Source organism: Emys orbicularis, chromosome 6 (genome assembly GCF_028017835.1).
Source record: "Emys orbicularis isolate rEmyOrb1 chromosome 6, rEmyOrb1.hap1, whole genome shotgun sequence".
NCBI lineage: Eukaryota > Metazoa > Chordata > Testudines > Emydidae > Emys > Emys orbicularis.
In genome coordinates, this window is record NC_088688.1 from 96,312,403 (window position 1) to 96,327,780 (window position 15,378).

The 15,378-nt window shown below is 39.0% G+C and overlaps 1 protein-coding gene across 4 annotated transcripts in view; it reads right to left on the reverse strand.

Moving 5' to 3' along the window:
• Positions 1-15,378, reverse strand: part of TRPM3 (transient receptor potential cation channel subfamily M member 3) — a 621,784-nt gene that overhangs the window by 12,929 nt on the left and 593,477 nt on the right. For all 4 annotated transcript variants that reach the window (XM_065406154.1, XM_065406153.1, XM_065406152.1 and 1 more), the window contains 3 exons: positions 14,890-15,018; positions 12,746-12,997; positions 7,377-7,551 (listed from right to left, as the gene is read on the reverse strand). In XM_065406154.1, coding sequence (XP_065262226.1) covers positions 7,377-7,551; positions 12,746-12,997; positions 14,890-15,018 — 556 coding nt within the window. The remainder of the gene's footprint in view (positions 1-7,376; positions 7,552-12,745; positions 12,998-14,889; positions 15,019-15,378) is intronic.

A 15,378-nucleotide genomic window follows, 5' to 3' on the forward strand; every position in this document is an offset into this window, starting at 1 on the left:
TAATAATGGCTATGAAGTGCACAGAAATATGAACAGCAGGCAGTGCAAGAGAGAACCTTAGAACTCATGGTCTCCTAGCTCCCAGTCCAGTGCAGCCTCCCCTAAGCCAAAGGTCATTTTTCTTGTCTCTGATGCATGGACCATCACCTGCTTTAGTGTTGCTGTGGAATAGAGGGTGTTTCGCTTGAAATGTGGAATGTACCACAAAATCTGAGCTGCTTGAGAAGTCTGTAATCACATACTTACAAATAGCAAGCATAACACCCTGTGCTTCAATTTGTGGTCTGAAATGTCCAATCTATGTGACAGAGATATCTGCAGCAACACAATGAGAAGTGCAGGGTGAGTGTAAACATATGCTACAAAAACACACCCTAGGGATAGTGAAAAGCATGGAGGCACAGGTGAAATGATTCCAGTACCACAGAAGTCTCTCATGCTGTGAAACACAGAGTAATCTGTGACTAGGTGCTCTACACTGCATGACTGTGTTTAAAAGAGATTATATTAAAATAAAATTAACACAATTAGAATTCTCTTTAGACAATAAATATACATGCTCATGCTGGCATAAGAAAACATCAGAGTTCTATTTGGCCATTTAAAAATAGATTTTGATAAATGCATTTATTTTGTATCATTTAAGGCAGAATTAGATCACAATGACAAACATTTTCAAAACAGGGTTCAGAGTGGTAGCCGTGTTAGTCTGTATCAGCAAAAACAATGAGGGTTTTAGCCCACGAAATCTTATGCCTAAATAAATTTGTTAGTCTCTCAGGTGCCACAAGTATTCCACGCTGTATTTTCAAAACAGAGTTACAATGTTTGCTTCAGATTGTGTGCTTACATTTGTGCACGCTGTGGCCCTGATTCAGCATAGTACTTAAGCATGTTAAGTGTTTTGCTGATTCAAGACCTTTTACTACAATTGCATGCGTACACTAGGTGACTGCACATACACATGACTAGTTGGATACCTTGGTACCAATTAAATGAAGGTAGGACATTGAGCATAGATGTCAGAGCTATGCTTTTAACAATTTGTCTCTTCAGGGCCCAGCTCCAATTTCAGTTACACATGTGCAACTTCACTAAATTTTAGGACACTGGAAACTGACATCTGTAGAAACAGTTATTTTTTGCATCCTTTGTTTCTTCTTTCATAATCCCCTCCTATGCTTATTTTCCCTTTCCATGTTCACTTTTGCAGCTTCCTGTACAAGCCTTTCCTCCTCGCTCCCCAGCCCTTCCTCTTTCCTGGCCAGCTCATCACATGAGAGCAAACAGCTGTAACCCACATCTCTGAGTGTTTCAGGTCTAAAGCATCTGCAGAATTTAGGCCTAGGGCTATGTTTACTCCAAGGTCTATTTCTCTAATATAATTACACCAGACATGACATGGGCATTGCTAATTTTTAATGTGCATTCGGCTGAGGGCTTGTGAAAGGACAGTTGCAAATCTCCTCCCCCATCTGCTGTCCCAAAAGAGAGAGGGAAGGGTACTACTTAGTAGCAAAAACAATTTATGTGTAAAAGCTTTTCATTTAAAAATGGATAAGGTCTCTACAATTCAAGGTATGTTATATGTTGTTAGAAGGAACTGCTTAATGGGTACATATAGTCATGTTTCTCAAGATGAAGACAAAAATATGAATATTAAGTAATGAATAATAATTTTTTGTGGAAGCTCCAGAAATCTGAAATGTACTTATATCCTCATCCTTATGGATAACTAGGTGCTTTTTCCATCTTAATAATACTTCCACTTCCACAGAGCCTTCCATCAAGGATCTTAAAGCACTTTATAACCATTAATTAATTAAACACTAAACAACTTTGTGAGCTAGGTATTTATTATCCTCATTTACCAAATGGAGAAACCGAAGCATAGAGAGGATAAGTGATTTGCCTAAGGCTGCACAGTGATTCAGAGACAGAGAAAGCACTAAAATCCGAGAGTCCTGATCATCACATCCTTGCTTTAGCCACTAGGGAAAAAACCTGTCAGGGAACTGCAACAATACCTCATTATTTTAAATGATTGTTTTAGCATTAATAGATAGTATTGTTCTGATACAGAATCATAGAAATGTAGAGCTGGAAGGGACATTGTCCAGCACCCTGAGATATGGCAGGACCAAGTAAACCATGTTCTTGTACTTTACTTTTTGTCCTAGGTTCCGCTAAAACATTTCCTCCAAATATCTGTTGTGCCTTGCAATGTTGGTGCTTTAGTCACATTTTATATTAAAAGTCTATTTATTCTGCACTTGCTGCCTCTAATTCTAGTTCCTTCCTTCTCCGTATATTAAAAACAATAAACATATTTGCAACAAGGGAAGAAAAAAAACCACACAAGGGTATATAGGCCTTGTAGGAATCTCACCCAGTATGTCTATCTAGCATATTAACAAAATCTGTCAGTGATGCAGAGTTAATGTACAGTATAGTCACAGAAGAGCAAAGGTACATTTCTTTCCATCTTGTACAAAATTGCTGTTAGTTCTAATTCTAGAATAAGGGTGATGGACCTTATGAGAAAGTTCCATACGAATGTAAAAAGGCTGAAACTTAAAAGATTCTACAGAAATATAATAAGGCTCAATGCAAATTATTATAAAATCTATAGGCCTTGAATTCTCATTCATATTGGGCACCTTTATTCTGCTCTGGCAGTGTTAAGTGGCTTTCAAGTGGATGTAGCTGCAATTTATACTCACTTTAAGGCCCTGTTAGGCAACCAGAATGGTGTAAAGTGTAAATGTGAACTGGGTCCATAGAATTTAACAGAAAAATATACCCTTTCTATAGTTCATTTTAACCATCCTATAGAATTTTATATTCTTCTAGTCATCTTGCTCCAATAAGAACTATAGTGTAGCAGTTGGCATTCCTGAGCAGTGAGAATGCCTTTCCCCAGTTAGACTAAGTTCTTGCTTACTCTCTTCCCACCTTGTTGCCATAGACCTGGTGGACCACCAACCACTGCCCAACACTAGACTTCCTTTAACCCCTGGTTGGGGATTTGAGATCAGAATTCTCCTTCTCCTCTAGAGAATTCTATATAAAGGATAGAATTTTTTGTTACATTCTATATGGTGATTCAAAAACCTATAAAGACTTGTTAGGTGTGAGAGGAGAATCAGGTTCCATCACTGTCTATTACAATTCTATGGGATTTTTCCATAAGGGGATGTAGGGAGCAGAAAGAATCCAGATTGATTTTTAGTTCTCAGATTGCTTTTGAAATGCTGTCAGTTGGAAAGAAAATCTTGTTTTGATCTATACACTAAGCAAATTTTACATAGAAGACAATGAGCCAACATACAGGAGTTGCCATTAAAAAGTCAATATCTGTCAACAGCAATCACAGTTATTCCATATTCTAAGTTCATATTCTAAGAATGTTATGTGTTTGGATTTTAATGGTGACTGCTGTCCATCAAGTTGTCATTTTACAGTTACTATCTGACCACACATAAGATTATCTACCAAACTCACCCTTTGTTTATAGAACAGGCGCACTGTAGACAACAGCATCACAAGTTTTCCTTTGATGCTGTCTCTGCTCCCTCCCACCCCCACCACCTGTTTTTTTCTGGAGGGATGGGTTCTAGGGGTCAGAAGACTATTCATTCTTTGTGGCAATTCAATCTTTGGGTTCTCTGCTCAGATTTCCAACAAGGATACCAATTAGTGCAAATTGCCGTGGTAGATTTTATGATGAGGACACTTGTCCACTAGAAAAGCACTGAAACAACTAATCAGCAATTGATTGGGAGTCACTATCAATCAATGCCAGTCTGAGCTGGATTAGAAATGGCAACCTAAAAGTGAAATTCTATTACTAATTCCCTGTCTCATCCAGCCCGTCCTTCTGCAATAAACAAGATTGTGTCTATCTGAGAGAAACTGCTTTCTAGTTTCAATTTTAGGACTAACTTTATCTTTTTGTTTAACTTGTTTTAAAATTTGAACATGTTTTAAACAATCTTAGAAGTTTTGCTCTATTTCTTTTCCTTTATGATTAGGGCCCTATCAAATTCACGGCCACGAAAAATGTGTCACAGACCGTGAAATCTGGTCTTTTGTTTGCTTTTACCCTAGACTATAGAGATTTCATGGGGGAGACCAGTGTTTCTCAAACTGGGGCTTCCTGACCCAAAAGGGAGTTGTGGGAGGGGTCACAAGGATATTGTGTGTGTGTGTGGGGGGGGGGTCGCCGTATTGCCACCCTTACTGCTACACTGCTTTCAGAGCTGGGTAGCCCGAGAGCAGCAGCTGTTGGCCAGGCACCCAGCTCTGAAGGCGGTGCCCGCCAGCAGCAGCGCAGAAGTAAGAATAGCACTATGCAACTCCCCCAACTCCTTTTTGGGCCAGGATTCCTAAAATTACAATACCATGAAATTTCAGATTTAAATAGCTGAAATTATGAAATTTATGATTTTTAAAATCCTATTACCATGAAATTGACCAAAAGGGACCGTGAATTTAGTAGGGCCTTATTTATGATTGATTGCTAGCCAATAATCTATATGAGTATAGTATTTATATACTGCATATGTAATAGTGCATACCACTGGGTTATATATTAACTCCTGGAAGTGAGAGTATAACTGTCCCCACTTTTGAGTTGCTAGTGAGATTCAATGTCCACAGTGCATTGTTGAGCATCTATAAACATTTCAACTAAGCGATTTTTCCCCCCACATGAAATGAATGCAGGTATTTATTGATATATATAAACACATACAGTCCATGCAATAAATTAGAAAAATATGACTGCTTAGTTTTTTTAAGAGCGCAGTATTTTGAGATAAAATTAAAAATAAGAGCAGATCTACTGGATGGACAGGCTGCCAGCTGATGAGGTGGATCTGGCCAGCTTTACAACATGCTTCACAAATCCAAAGAAAGAGATAAAAGAAAAAAAAACACATTTTAGAGTAACATACACTTTTTGTACATTTCTCAAATAGACACAAGTAATCTCTAGCATGCAGCTCCATTGTGTAACATGCCAGAGATCAGCACTGTGGCAGAATCCAGAATTCATGGCCAAAATACAAATATTAAAAAAATATAATAATAATCTGAGCAATCCTTTCAACATAATATGAAGAGGAAAGTAAAACCACAGGTTGTGAAATCTGATTACATTTTAGAGGTGGCACAACAGCTTTTAGGACACTCTTAGAATCACATTTGAGAAAGTACAGTCACTCTAAATAGAATACAGTGGCTGATTTAGCTTAGAACAGTGTGGAGAATATATGGCAGTAAATTTCCAAACAGTGAAAAAATAACAATATAAAAAAAAAAAACACAATTGTGTGTCAGTTAATCAGTGCATTCTTCATTCTATTCCATGGGATAACATATATTTTGTGATGTACTGAAAAACACTGAAAGAGAATGGCAGACTCTAATACCTTGCACAGTATTAGTCTCTCTCTGTCTCTCTCTCACTCACAGAGAAAGAAGTAGGGGCTGCTCTTAGAGTTTCTGTGAAGGACCTCATCTGTTAAAACCCCTAATTTCCTCAGAGAGAGGGACAAAATAACTCCTTTTATACCTGGTTGGAGTTAAGATAATGCACCTGCCTTTATGACTCAGCAGTAATTACCCTGCACTTTTATGCAAGGTTTAAGCACTGGACATCAGGATTATTCACTAGATTAGCCCTGGATCCCTATGCAAGGACAGAGAGTCTGCCAGCCTGTTACAGATACCCAACAGCCATACTCCACTCATGTTAAAATAATCTCTCTCTGATTGCAGGGTTCTAAACTACAATCAGCACTTCATTTAAAAAAAAAAAATCCTCTTATCCAGCCAGACTGCCGCACTTGTTGCACTATGGTAGTTTCTTAGTACAACATCAATAAATGGCCACTTGTAGAGGGACAGACAGAATTCCATTTGTAAAAGTGAGCCACAGTTTAAAGGGATAATATCAGCCCCCAATTATTATACCCTTGGAAGTAAAATGGATTTCTGGAGGAAAAAAAAGATGGAACCAAGTGGAAAGGTAAATACAGGGAGAAATTCTCTGGGTTTCAGGATATTTATTTGCTTGAAAGCCATGTTGCCTTTGAGAACATAATGGAGGGGTAACATAAAAGGAGACTATTTGCATTTGGCATAGGGTTCCATGGACATGACAAGAAAGAATGCAAATAGGGCTCTCTGAGTCACCTTTCATGGAGCACACAGTCTACATCTAAAGGGCAATAAAGGGGATGAATGGTGATGCAGATAAGTTTATTATCTGGATCTAAATAATCTAGGGAAAGTCAAAACACCATTCTAAATTCTTTTTTGAATGAGCTCAAGATACATCATGGAAGCACACTTCTTCCTTAAGGCTGTACCTAGTATTTGAATTGCTATATTTATATAGATTCAATGGGCTCTCTCTACCATTAGTAGAGATATTCGTTTGTAAGTACTTCCAAGACCTATGCACATTTAAGCAGAAATGAAGGGGTTGAGCATCTCTTGCATGTCAGTGTTTGTTAAAAAGATGGTTCTTAGCTTTTTCCATTCCTCACACTGCATCATTTCACATGATCACACATCTCCTTTGCCATACTACGCCTGTTGGCACCATGAGGTTTAATTTAAATAGAAAACTGGCATTTTCCAGATTGCCAGCCAAATAAATCCTTAGGAGAATGTATTGGAAATGATGGCTTCCATTCTATTTGCACTGAACTGAGCACAAACTCACCTCTCAATAAATAATGAAACAAAATTTTAGTAATATATCCACCGTCCACAAAGGGTCGCATCACATGATTTAACATACGGGTGGTAGCAGTGAACAGGTCCCAGTAAAAGCAAAACTCAATGGAGCAAATCCTCAGCTAGTGTAAGTCAGTGTAACTCCATTCAATTCAGTACAGCTATGCCGACTTTTACCAGCTGAAGAGCTGGCTCAGTATTTTCAGACTGGATTCTCAATACCAAGTTGAGCAAAACTGGTGTATTCATTCCAAAATCAAAACCAATGGATGGAAAAGGAGTGGAGTGCTATGTCCTAAATATACCAAAGAACTCTTCATGGATACCTAGATTTTCTTCACCCCAACACCCTTAAGCATTTAAAAAGAATCAATCACTTAAAAAAGTCATGTATGTGTATATATATATATATATATATATATATAAAAGATAAAATTTAGCAATACAGAAATTGGTACCCCAATACTAGCAGCTACCAATAATAGCTTTTCTGTGAATATCTTCTTCAATGAACGAGTCCCCTATCTCGAGCCATTTATTGAGAACATACAAATGATCTTGTAAGACATCACCTGATCAAAATTGGATACCTGACTTTGGAGTATGAGAATCATAAACACGCTTACGGTCTATCTGGTCTGCAAACACTTCCCCATAGATCATCCAATAGGGCATGTAAAAAATGTTCTTTGCCAGCTTCCATGAAGGCTCTTCATTGGGGAAAAGAATTGACTGCCTTGCGACACCAAAGCTCATCAGAACCACCAACATAATGATGACAAAATACATCATGTCTATCATCTAAAGGGCGCAGGAGGGAGAAACAAAGATAAAGGAAACAAATTAGAGAAAATTATTTGGGTATGTTTCAACCTTGATATAATGAAAAAAATGTAAAGTTTAAGGATACAATTTTGTACATACAGGCTGGAGTTTTCAAAGGTGATGAGTGGGGAAATTGGGTGCTTGGTTTGGCCGAGTTCATTTTCAGTGAGATTTTCAAAGCTTGTTATGAATGTGTTTGCAGGTTTGAAATTATAAGCTACTGTTTGGTTGCACGGGCTGCCTGCAACTACTACAAATTCACTGATGTCTGCCCAACCCAGTTTGGGCCACACTTGCAAGATGAAGCACTGCTCTTATGCTACAGGTGGCGTCGACAAAAACGAGGGGCAGCCATGGGCAGAGTCATCTATTTAGCTAGCAGCAGGCAATGTCCCAGGGGAAAGGAACTGAGGCTGGAGCTAGCATAAGGATTCAACCTCTCTTGGTCACACTGGAATAGTGAGTGGCATAACATAATGGCAGTTCGTTAGTGCAACATAATGGACAGGCACAGTGGTGACCAGTGAGATAGGAGGTCAGTGGAAGGACCAGAGACCCGCATGTTTGGAGGTGACCAGCAGAGGTCAGAGGACTCAGGGGAGGGTGAATTTTCAAAAGATAACATGAAAATATCATAGGGGCTCAGCCCGGATACATCTCCCCTCTGCAGTGTCTCATTAGCATATGCAAATTACTCATTACCACATGGTTATAATGTCTGCGCATTCAGGGAAGTGCTTAGGAAAAAGGGATATCCTCAGTGCCCCAATACACACACATCAAGCCCAGTAGGTACTGGATAGGATCTTAGGCATGAGTTTGGGGACAGATGTTGCACTAGCAATAGGGATGAGAACCCCAAGAAAGGATATTAAAGGAAGAGTAACCCTTGGGAATGCCTAGAATATCTATCATAGGTGCTATGTAAACTGAAAAAATAAATATTATAAATTAACTAACAACATATTATGGTATGAAAAATATGGGGAAACAATTTTAGAGACCAGATTAAGGCTCCTCTACTGCTGCAGAGAGAAAACATGTGAAGACCAAGCTGGAGCATGCCATCTCTTTCCCACTCCAACTCAAGCACTGATTTCAGGCAGATGTACCAAAATGTCAGGGAAGTAACCAAACATATTGACAATTATCTTTGATGTTACCATAAGAGAACCTTTTAACCTTCTGGTATATTGTTTATCAGCAATCATGATGTTTGGGGCTCTTGTTGCTAGAAATAAGAGTTCATTTGTTTTTGTCTTGTCCACAAGCAAGATGTCATCTCATCTCTAGGCTCAGCCCTCTCAATCTGCCTGATCTAAAACTCAAAGAAGTTGATAGGAGTCTTCCTTTTGATTTTACTGGGGATTGGATTAGGGTGTGTTTGCCTGTTGTACCAAATTACAATGGCTAGTTTAACTTAATTGTTCAACAGTTTAATCATCTATTTGAAAAAGCTCAGTTAGCTGACAAAATGTGAATTGTTCCTGTATCAATATATTTATTTAATAGATTTATAAATATATAAAAGTTTAGCCCCACAGCAATTTCTAACTTGCTGACAAAAGAAATACAGTTTGGATGTTAGTCTGTGTATGGAAAAGTGTTTGATACACCTCTTAATCTTGTGACATCATGTCAGAGACATTTCATCCTACCTGCAAATGAAAAGTAATTATATCATTATATAAAAATCAAAAAAGTAGATTTTAAAAATGTGCACATTCAGTCACTGAAATAAGAAGGTAATGGCAAATCCAGCCATTTCAAAGGCACCATCCTCTTTGTTTTATACCTCTAGTGCCCCCTCCCATTTCTGATTTAATTTCAGCCTGCACAATTTTATGCACTGTTTTTAATGAATCTAGTGGTAACACTTATCATTAATCCTCTGGCAGCACCTAAAGGCCTAGTGACAATCGGTGCCTCATTGTGCTGGGTTCTGTACAGACACAGATGAAGAGATAGTAATTTGGCTTACTCTGACACATTGAAATTAATGAAATACTTGAGGGAGTAAGGTCAGAAACTTGCCCCTTGTCTGAAGAGTCTAAAACCTTGCTTATGATTTAAAATTCCACATAAATATAAATAGGATGATGGTACAGTTGATACTAAATATGGGCCTTTTGGAGAATACAGTAGCTGTGATAAGGCTTGTTTGGTAGAAATAAGTTTAATCAAGTAGATCCTTCACATGCTTTACTTGTGTACTTCCCAAGCACATGAAATGAAAGAGGAGATTAGATAGAACCTAGAGAACGAAAATCAAACGTGATTTAAACAAAAATGTAGTCGGTGAACCAAATACAGCCTGGAGCAAGCAACTGCACGTAAGTATATGAGCGATATAAACGGGGCTGTCAGTTACACACTGGGTATAAGGTGGCCAGAAAACGGGTGTGATGGCAAATTTGTGCAACTCGTACCAATTGGGCATTCACTGTATGGGCAAAATGGGTATGTCAAAAATGCTGAGTGCATGAAAACAGGGATAAAGTATAAAAATCAAATAGCAGAAGGGCGTAAGATAAAGCAGTCCCCCTAACTTAACTTATGCCTTCCCCAGTGCTCCAAGGGCTATGTGGGCACAACTCCCAATGCCTGCAATGGGTGTCGAACCCATTTATGGCAGGGATGCATTTGGCCCCATAGAATACCAAAGCAGTGGGAGGTTACACTCCTTGTGCACATGCAGGGATATCTCAGAGGTGCAAATTACATTATTTTGCTACTTACACCCATTTGCAGATCCTGCTACCCCCAAGGTGCAACATATGCTACCATTCATGTCACTGCTGAATTGGATTCAGTGACCTTAATGTCAATTCATCATAATGCTGACTGCCAGTGCCTCAGCTAGTAGGGGTCTGACAATCTATCCAGTAGCAAATTGGTCTCCAAGTTGCCTTTGCTGAGCAGATGGGTAAAAAAATGTGGCTGTGTATGGTACCAGTGACAAACAGAGGAATACATGGCTGTTTTGACATTCTTTTGTAGTTTTATGTGAGACAGGCAGTTTGAGCTGCAATGCTGGTATGGATCATCAGAAGGAGGAATTACAGTCTGGGACAAACTAGACTGAGGTGGGACAGGAGCTATTGCAATGGTTTCTGTCTGATCTTTTCCTCTCTCCTCTCTGTCTGGAAGCCTGTTTTCTCCTTTCAGTAATCTGCAGCAGCAGCCGTTTTTATCTTGAGTGTTTTCTATTTGGACTTTGCAGTTCTGGGAGGTCTCTCTATTCACTGTCCTGTAATCACGGTTCCCTTGGCTCCCCTGAAGGAATCCATAGACTCTCTAAGGCCTTTCTGCAGGAAAAAATACTTTTCAACAGTTTCTGTTGTGGTCTCTCTTTTTTCCTTAAAATGGGTCTTTCCCTTTGATTCTTTGCTATCAGTTCGGACCCTAAGAAGGTAACACACTAAAGAGAGGGTGAACTGGTTATTTTGGTGGCAGGAAGAGAGCCAGTATTTTGCACTGGTGGATCCTAAGTCTAGGGCTCTCTGGCACTCATTGCCTTGAAGTGTAGGGTTCTATATGCTTCCCCTAATCCAAGGCCCAGGAGTGAGTCTAACTCTTAGCTGCACAGAGGAGAGAGCAGGTATTGTCCCCGTCCCCACTGGTACAAGGAGAGACGGATGTTATACTGCAGTTGACAGACTGGGTCTGCTGCTGAAAGTATAAAGTGTTCTCCATGGCAGATTCAATAGGCAAAAGACTACTTCTGAACCATAATGAGGATGCTATTAGGTTTACTGAGTATTGCGCTCATATTAGTCAGGCATTATTAATATTTGTGTTATCTGGTAAATTTAATATTCAATTGGCCCAGCTCTGCTATGTGTCAGTGATATTTTAATATTGATTTTTAAACACAGTCTAAACATTTGGAACACATGACGGGGCCTAATTTTGGAAAATGGAAGCCAGAGGTCTACACCAAACATGAGCATGTAAATCAGACAGATGTGCACTTAAGAGGCTAGTTAGTCCCGTACATACTCATACAGTGCGCATGGGCATTTACATGCAGTTATTTTACATGGACACCTACTGAAGGTGCCTTTTAGTATGTGGACTTGACTTTCTGTCTTTTGAGAATCTGGCTTTAGAGGCAAAAAATCCAACATTAATGCAGTGTTACAGCTGAAATTTTAAACCAACAAAAGGGAGGAAATTCAAAGCTGTGGATCTCACAGCATTTCTAACTCAGTACACTTGAATATGTGTTGTATTAGATATAACATGTTAAAATTAATGCCCTAATATGTACATGCAATGTGATTCAATTACAGATGCTAGGGTTGCCAGGTGTCCAGTTTTCAACCGAACACCTGGTCAAAAAGGGACCCTCCCCAGCCCGGTGAAAATGAGCGAGGGTGGGGGAGAGCGAGCGATGAAGGGAGGGAGGGATTGGGGTGGGGCAGGGCAAAGGTGTTCAGTTTTGTTCGGTCAGAAAGTTGGCAACTCTAGCTGCTGTGGTCACATGAATGGATTTTCAGCTCTCATAGGGAGGGTTCCTTTTGGTGCTTCCCCAGAGATAAAACGTGACATGACCCTGACAAAGTTCTGCCGAAGCAACTGGGGACATCACCAGGAAGGAACAGAAGAAAATCAAGGTAACACAGATGTGAGGCCTAAGATGGGGAAGACAGGAAGTGATCCTAATATGGGGCAGCAAGCTATAGCAAGACCACTATTATAATAAATATTAACAATATATGAACACACCACCCTTATTATAGCATCCTTCTTCTAAGGATCTGAAAGCATTTCCAAAAATATTAGTTAATTAAATAGACCTCAAAGCATGTCTTCAAGGTAGGTGAGAATTATTATCCCTCACTTTAGACCTGGGTAAACTGAGGCACAGAAACTAGTGAGATAACTTTGCTGTTAAAAGGGGGTTTCTGAGGTTGCCACGCAAAATAGAAGATTCACATATAAAAATCTGCAGAAGCCTGGAGAAGAGCTAGATGCTGATCTCTTATATATAAGGCCAATCTGGAGGATGTGGGTTTGCCATGATGCTGACATAAGATAAAGGCACTGATTGCTAGGATCATAGGAAAATACTAGTGATTTGTAGTGATTTAATTCTGCCTACCCAAACAAATAAAATCAAACAAATGCTAAGAAAATATGGAAAGAATGAGGAAACTTATCTTACCATTTTCCCAATCATCATAACATATGGTCCCAAATACTTGTTCACGCCGAAGATGTCTAACAAACGTATATACCAGTAAATTATGTTAACACAGTATATGACTCGCCCATCACTCCTGAATGGCTGATCCTGCAGACGAAGTATCATTCCGACAGAGAACAGGAGAATGGCTATGAGGTCTGTAACATTCCAGTACTCTTGGAGCCACACTTTTACCTTCTGTAACAGCTTCCCAGGTTCTGACATCAATATCTGAAGGGCATGAAAGAAGGATAGAAGGGGATATATGTTATCTTCACTTTAAGCCCCATAGAAAACACATGGCAAACATTCATATTTTATAAAGGCCAAAAGCAAATCTGATGAAGTCCCTGCTATGACATCCTTCATGAATACCGTACATGCTTCTGACCCATCTTTAGATACCTTGTGGTCTAGCCAATCAAACTCCATCTGTGATATATTCACAATGTGCTATTTTTAAAAAAAATAATCAAGAGTTATTCATTTGTAAAACAAAACCAAATACATCTTTCTAAAATCCCCTATAAGTGACAAAAAATTCACTGTTCACTTTCCATTTCCCAAACTGAATGATTCAATTTTGAACTAAAGGGTAAAGGAAGAGAGGTAGAAAGGTGTTTAATCAAAAAAAAATCTCATTTAAAGAAACTACAGAAAAGTGTTCCCAAACTACACATAAAAGAGCCAGGGGTCTTTAATGACCACAAGGGCCTTGGTTGTGCATTTCATCCAAAACACTGATGTTACTATTTGAACATAGCTTTGGGAGAATACACAGTTGGAAAAATAATGCATAAAATAACTTATTCTGTGAATTTAGCTTCTTTTCTGTTTGCAAAATCATCTGTGAGGAGTTTACAATTTCCCTGAATTTGTTTGTCATTTGAAACTATTCACCAAACAATTTCCATGAATAATTTCTTGCCTTTAGCTTGTTTGCAAGTAGTTTGTTTTGAGTATTCTACATTTGGAATTTGAGTATGTTTGAGCACAGTCATATGGTCTGTTTTTGCTCCCTGACCTGGTGAGCACAATTCTTAGACAAACTGTAGTCTAGTTTTCTGTGAATAATCTCCAACCTCCACTTAGAACTCTTTTTCCATAAACAGTCTTCCTAAAATGTTTGTGGAAAGTGCACACACAGTTGAAGTGAATGATTATAAAAATGGAACAAATATTCACAGAAAATATTTAACAGCATTTGTTTTCATCCACTGAATTCTCTGCAACTTTTTATCAGTGGTGCAGAGCCCCCTTGTGGCTAATTGATGGGGTGCGTGCCCACAAAATCACTGTCCTATTCCACCATGTTGTAACTCTCTATTCATTTGATTTAAAACTAAAGCCCAATTTTTTTTGAACCTGTGTTGTGCTTTTAAGTAACTGTTTTAGGATCAAGTATCAGAGCGGTAGCCGTGTAAGTCTGAATCTGTAAAAGCAGCAAAGAGTCCTGTGGCACCTTATAGACTAACAGATGTATTGGAGCATGAGCTTTCGTGGGTGAATACCCACTTCGTCGGATTCATGGATGTTTTAGGATGAATGGTCCCAGAGCTCAGGATGTTTGGAGCTTGGTTCAGCACATTATGGAGTCTTGGTTCAGCACATTATGGAGACATAGGACAGCTGCAAATATTGAATGCAGAGCCAAGCTTTCGGACAGTTTGGGGGTATTTAGATGTGGGGCTCTGGTTGGAATCCTCTCTCTAACCCCCTCCACACACACCTAAAAGTAAACAACAAGCCCCAAAATTCTACTTCAGTAGCCATGCCTATGAGGAACATTGTGAAGAGCCCTAAGAAATCTCATGGAAAGTGGGACTATGTTAGAAGGAAACTCAGCCTCTGACAATTTCATTAGACTTTGTGTAGAAATCTGAACTTAGAAGTTCCGAGGGGGTTGTAGGAGTGTGGAACAGACAGTTTCTTTTAAAAACAGTAAAATGGAGAAATGTAGCAATAGAAATTTCAACATCCCTTCTGCTTTTCTGGAAAAAAGGAAACTTTGTGGTAAATCCACCTAACAAGATACTCAGAGAAACATAATTCAAACAAATAAAAAAAATGTGAAAAGTATTTGTGTTTCTTTTCTGTTTCTGGCTCATCCAGGATAGTGTTACCTCTCTCATCTTCTCTATTCCCAGTGTGAAAATATAGGAGATAACTATCCATTCCTGTGTAGAAGGCCAACGATCCATCTTCACTAGCACAATGTAGTTGAACAGCATCAGGTACCCGATGTATGCCAACTGTAAGGAAACAAAAATTTCTCTTGACATCAGTAACCACTAACTAATGTTTATACAGCATAGTCAGATCCTCTGAGGTGGTTTAGAACCCTAATTTCAGTTTGCAAAGATCTTCTATCTGTAAACAGAGAGGAGAACATCAGCAGCAGCTATGGAAATTGAATCTGCATACCAAGTAGAAGCTCTAAAATAAATACTTGGAGGTCTCCTCTCCATTGCTACTGCTGCTTCACAAGTATAACCACTCCCATCATTGTTAACACAACTCACGTGGATCTTCTCTACGCCTGATGGGATCAGTCTTGGTTCTATGGTTCTCCATGAGGCCACTATCAAACCTAGACTTCCTAAGTCACCTGT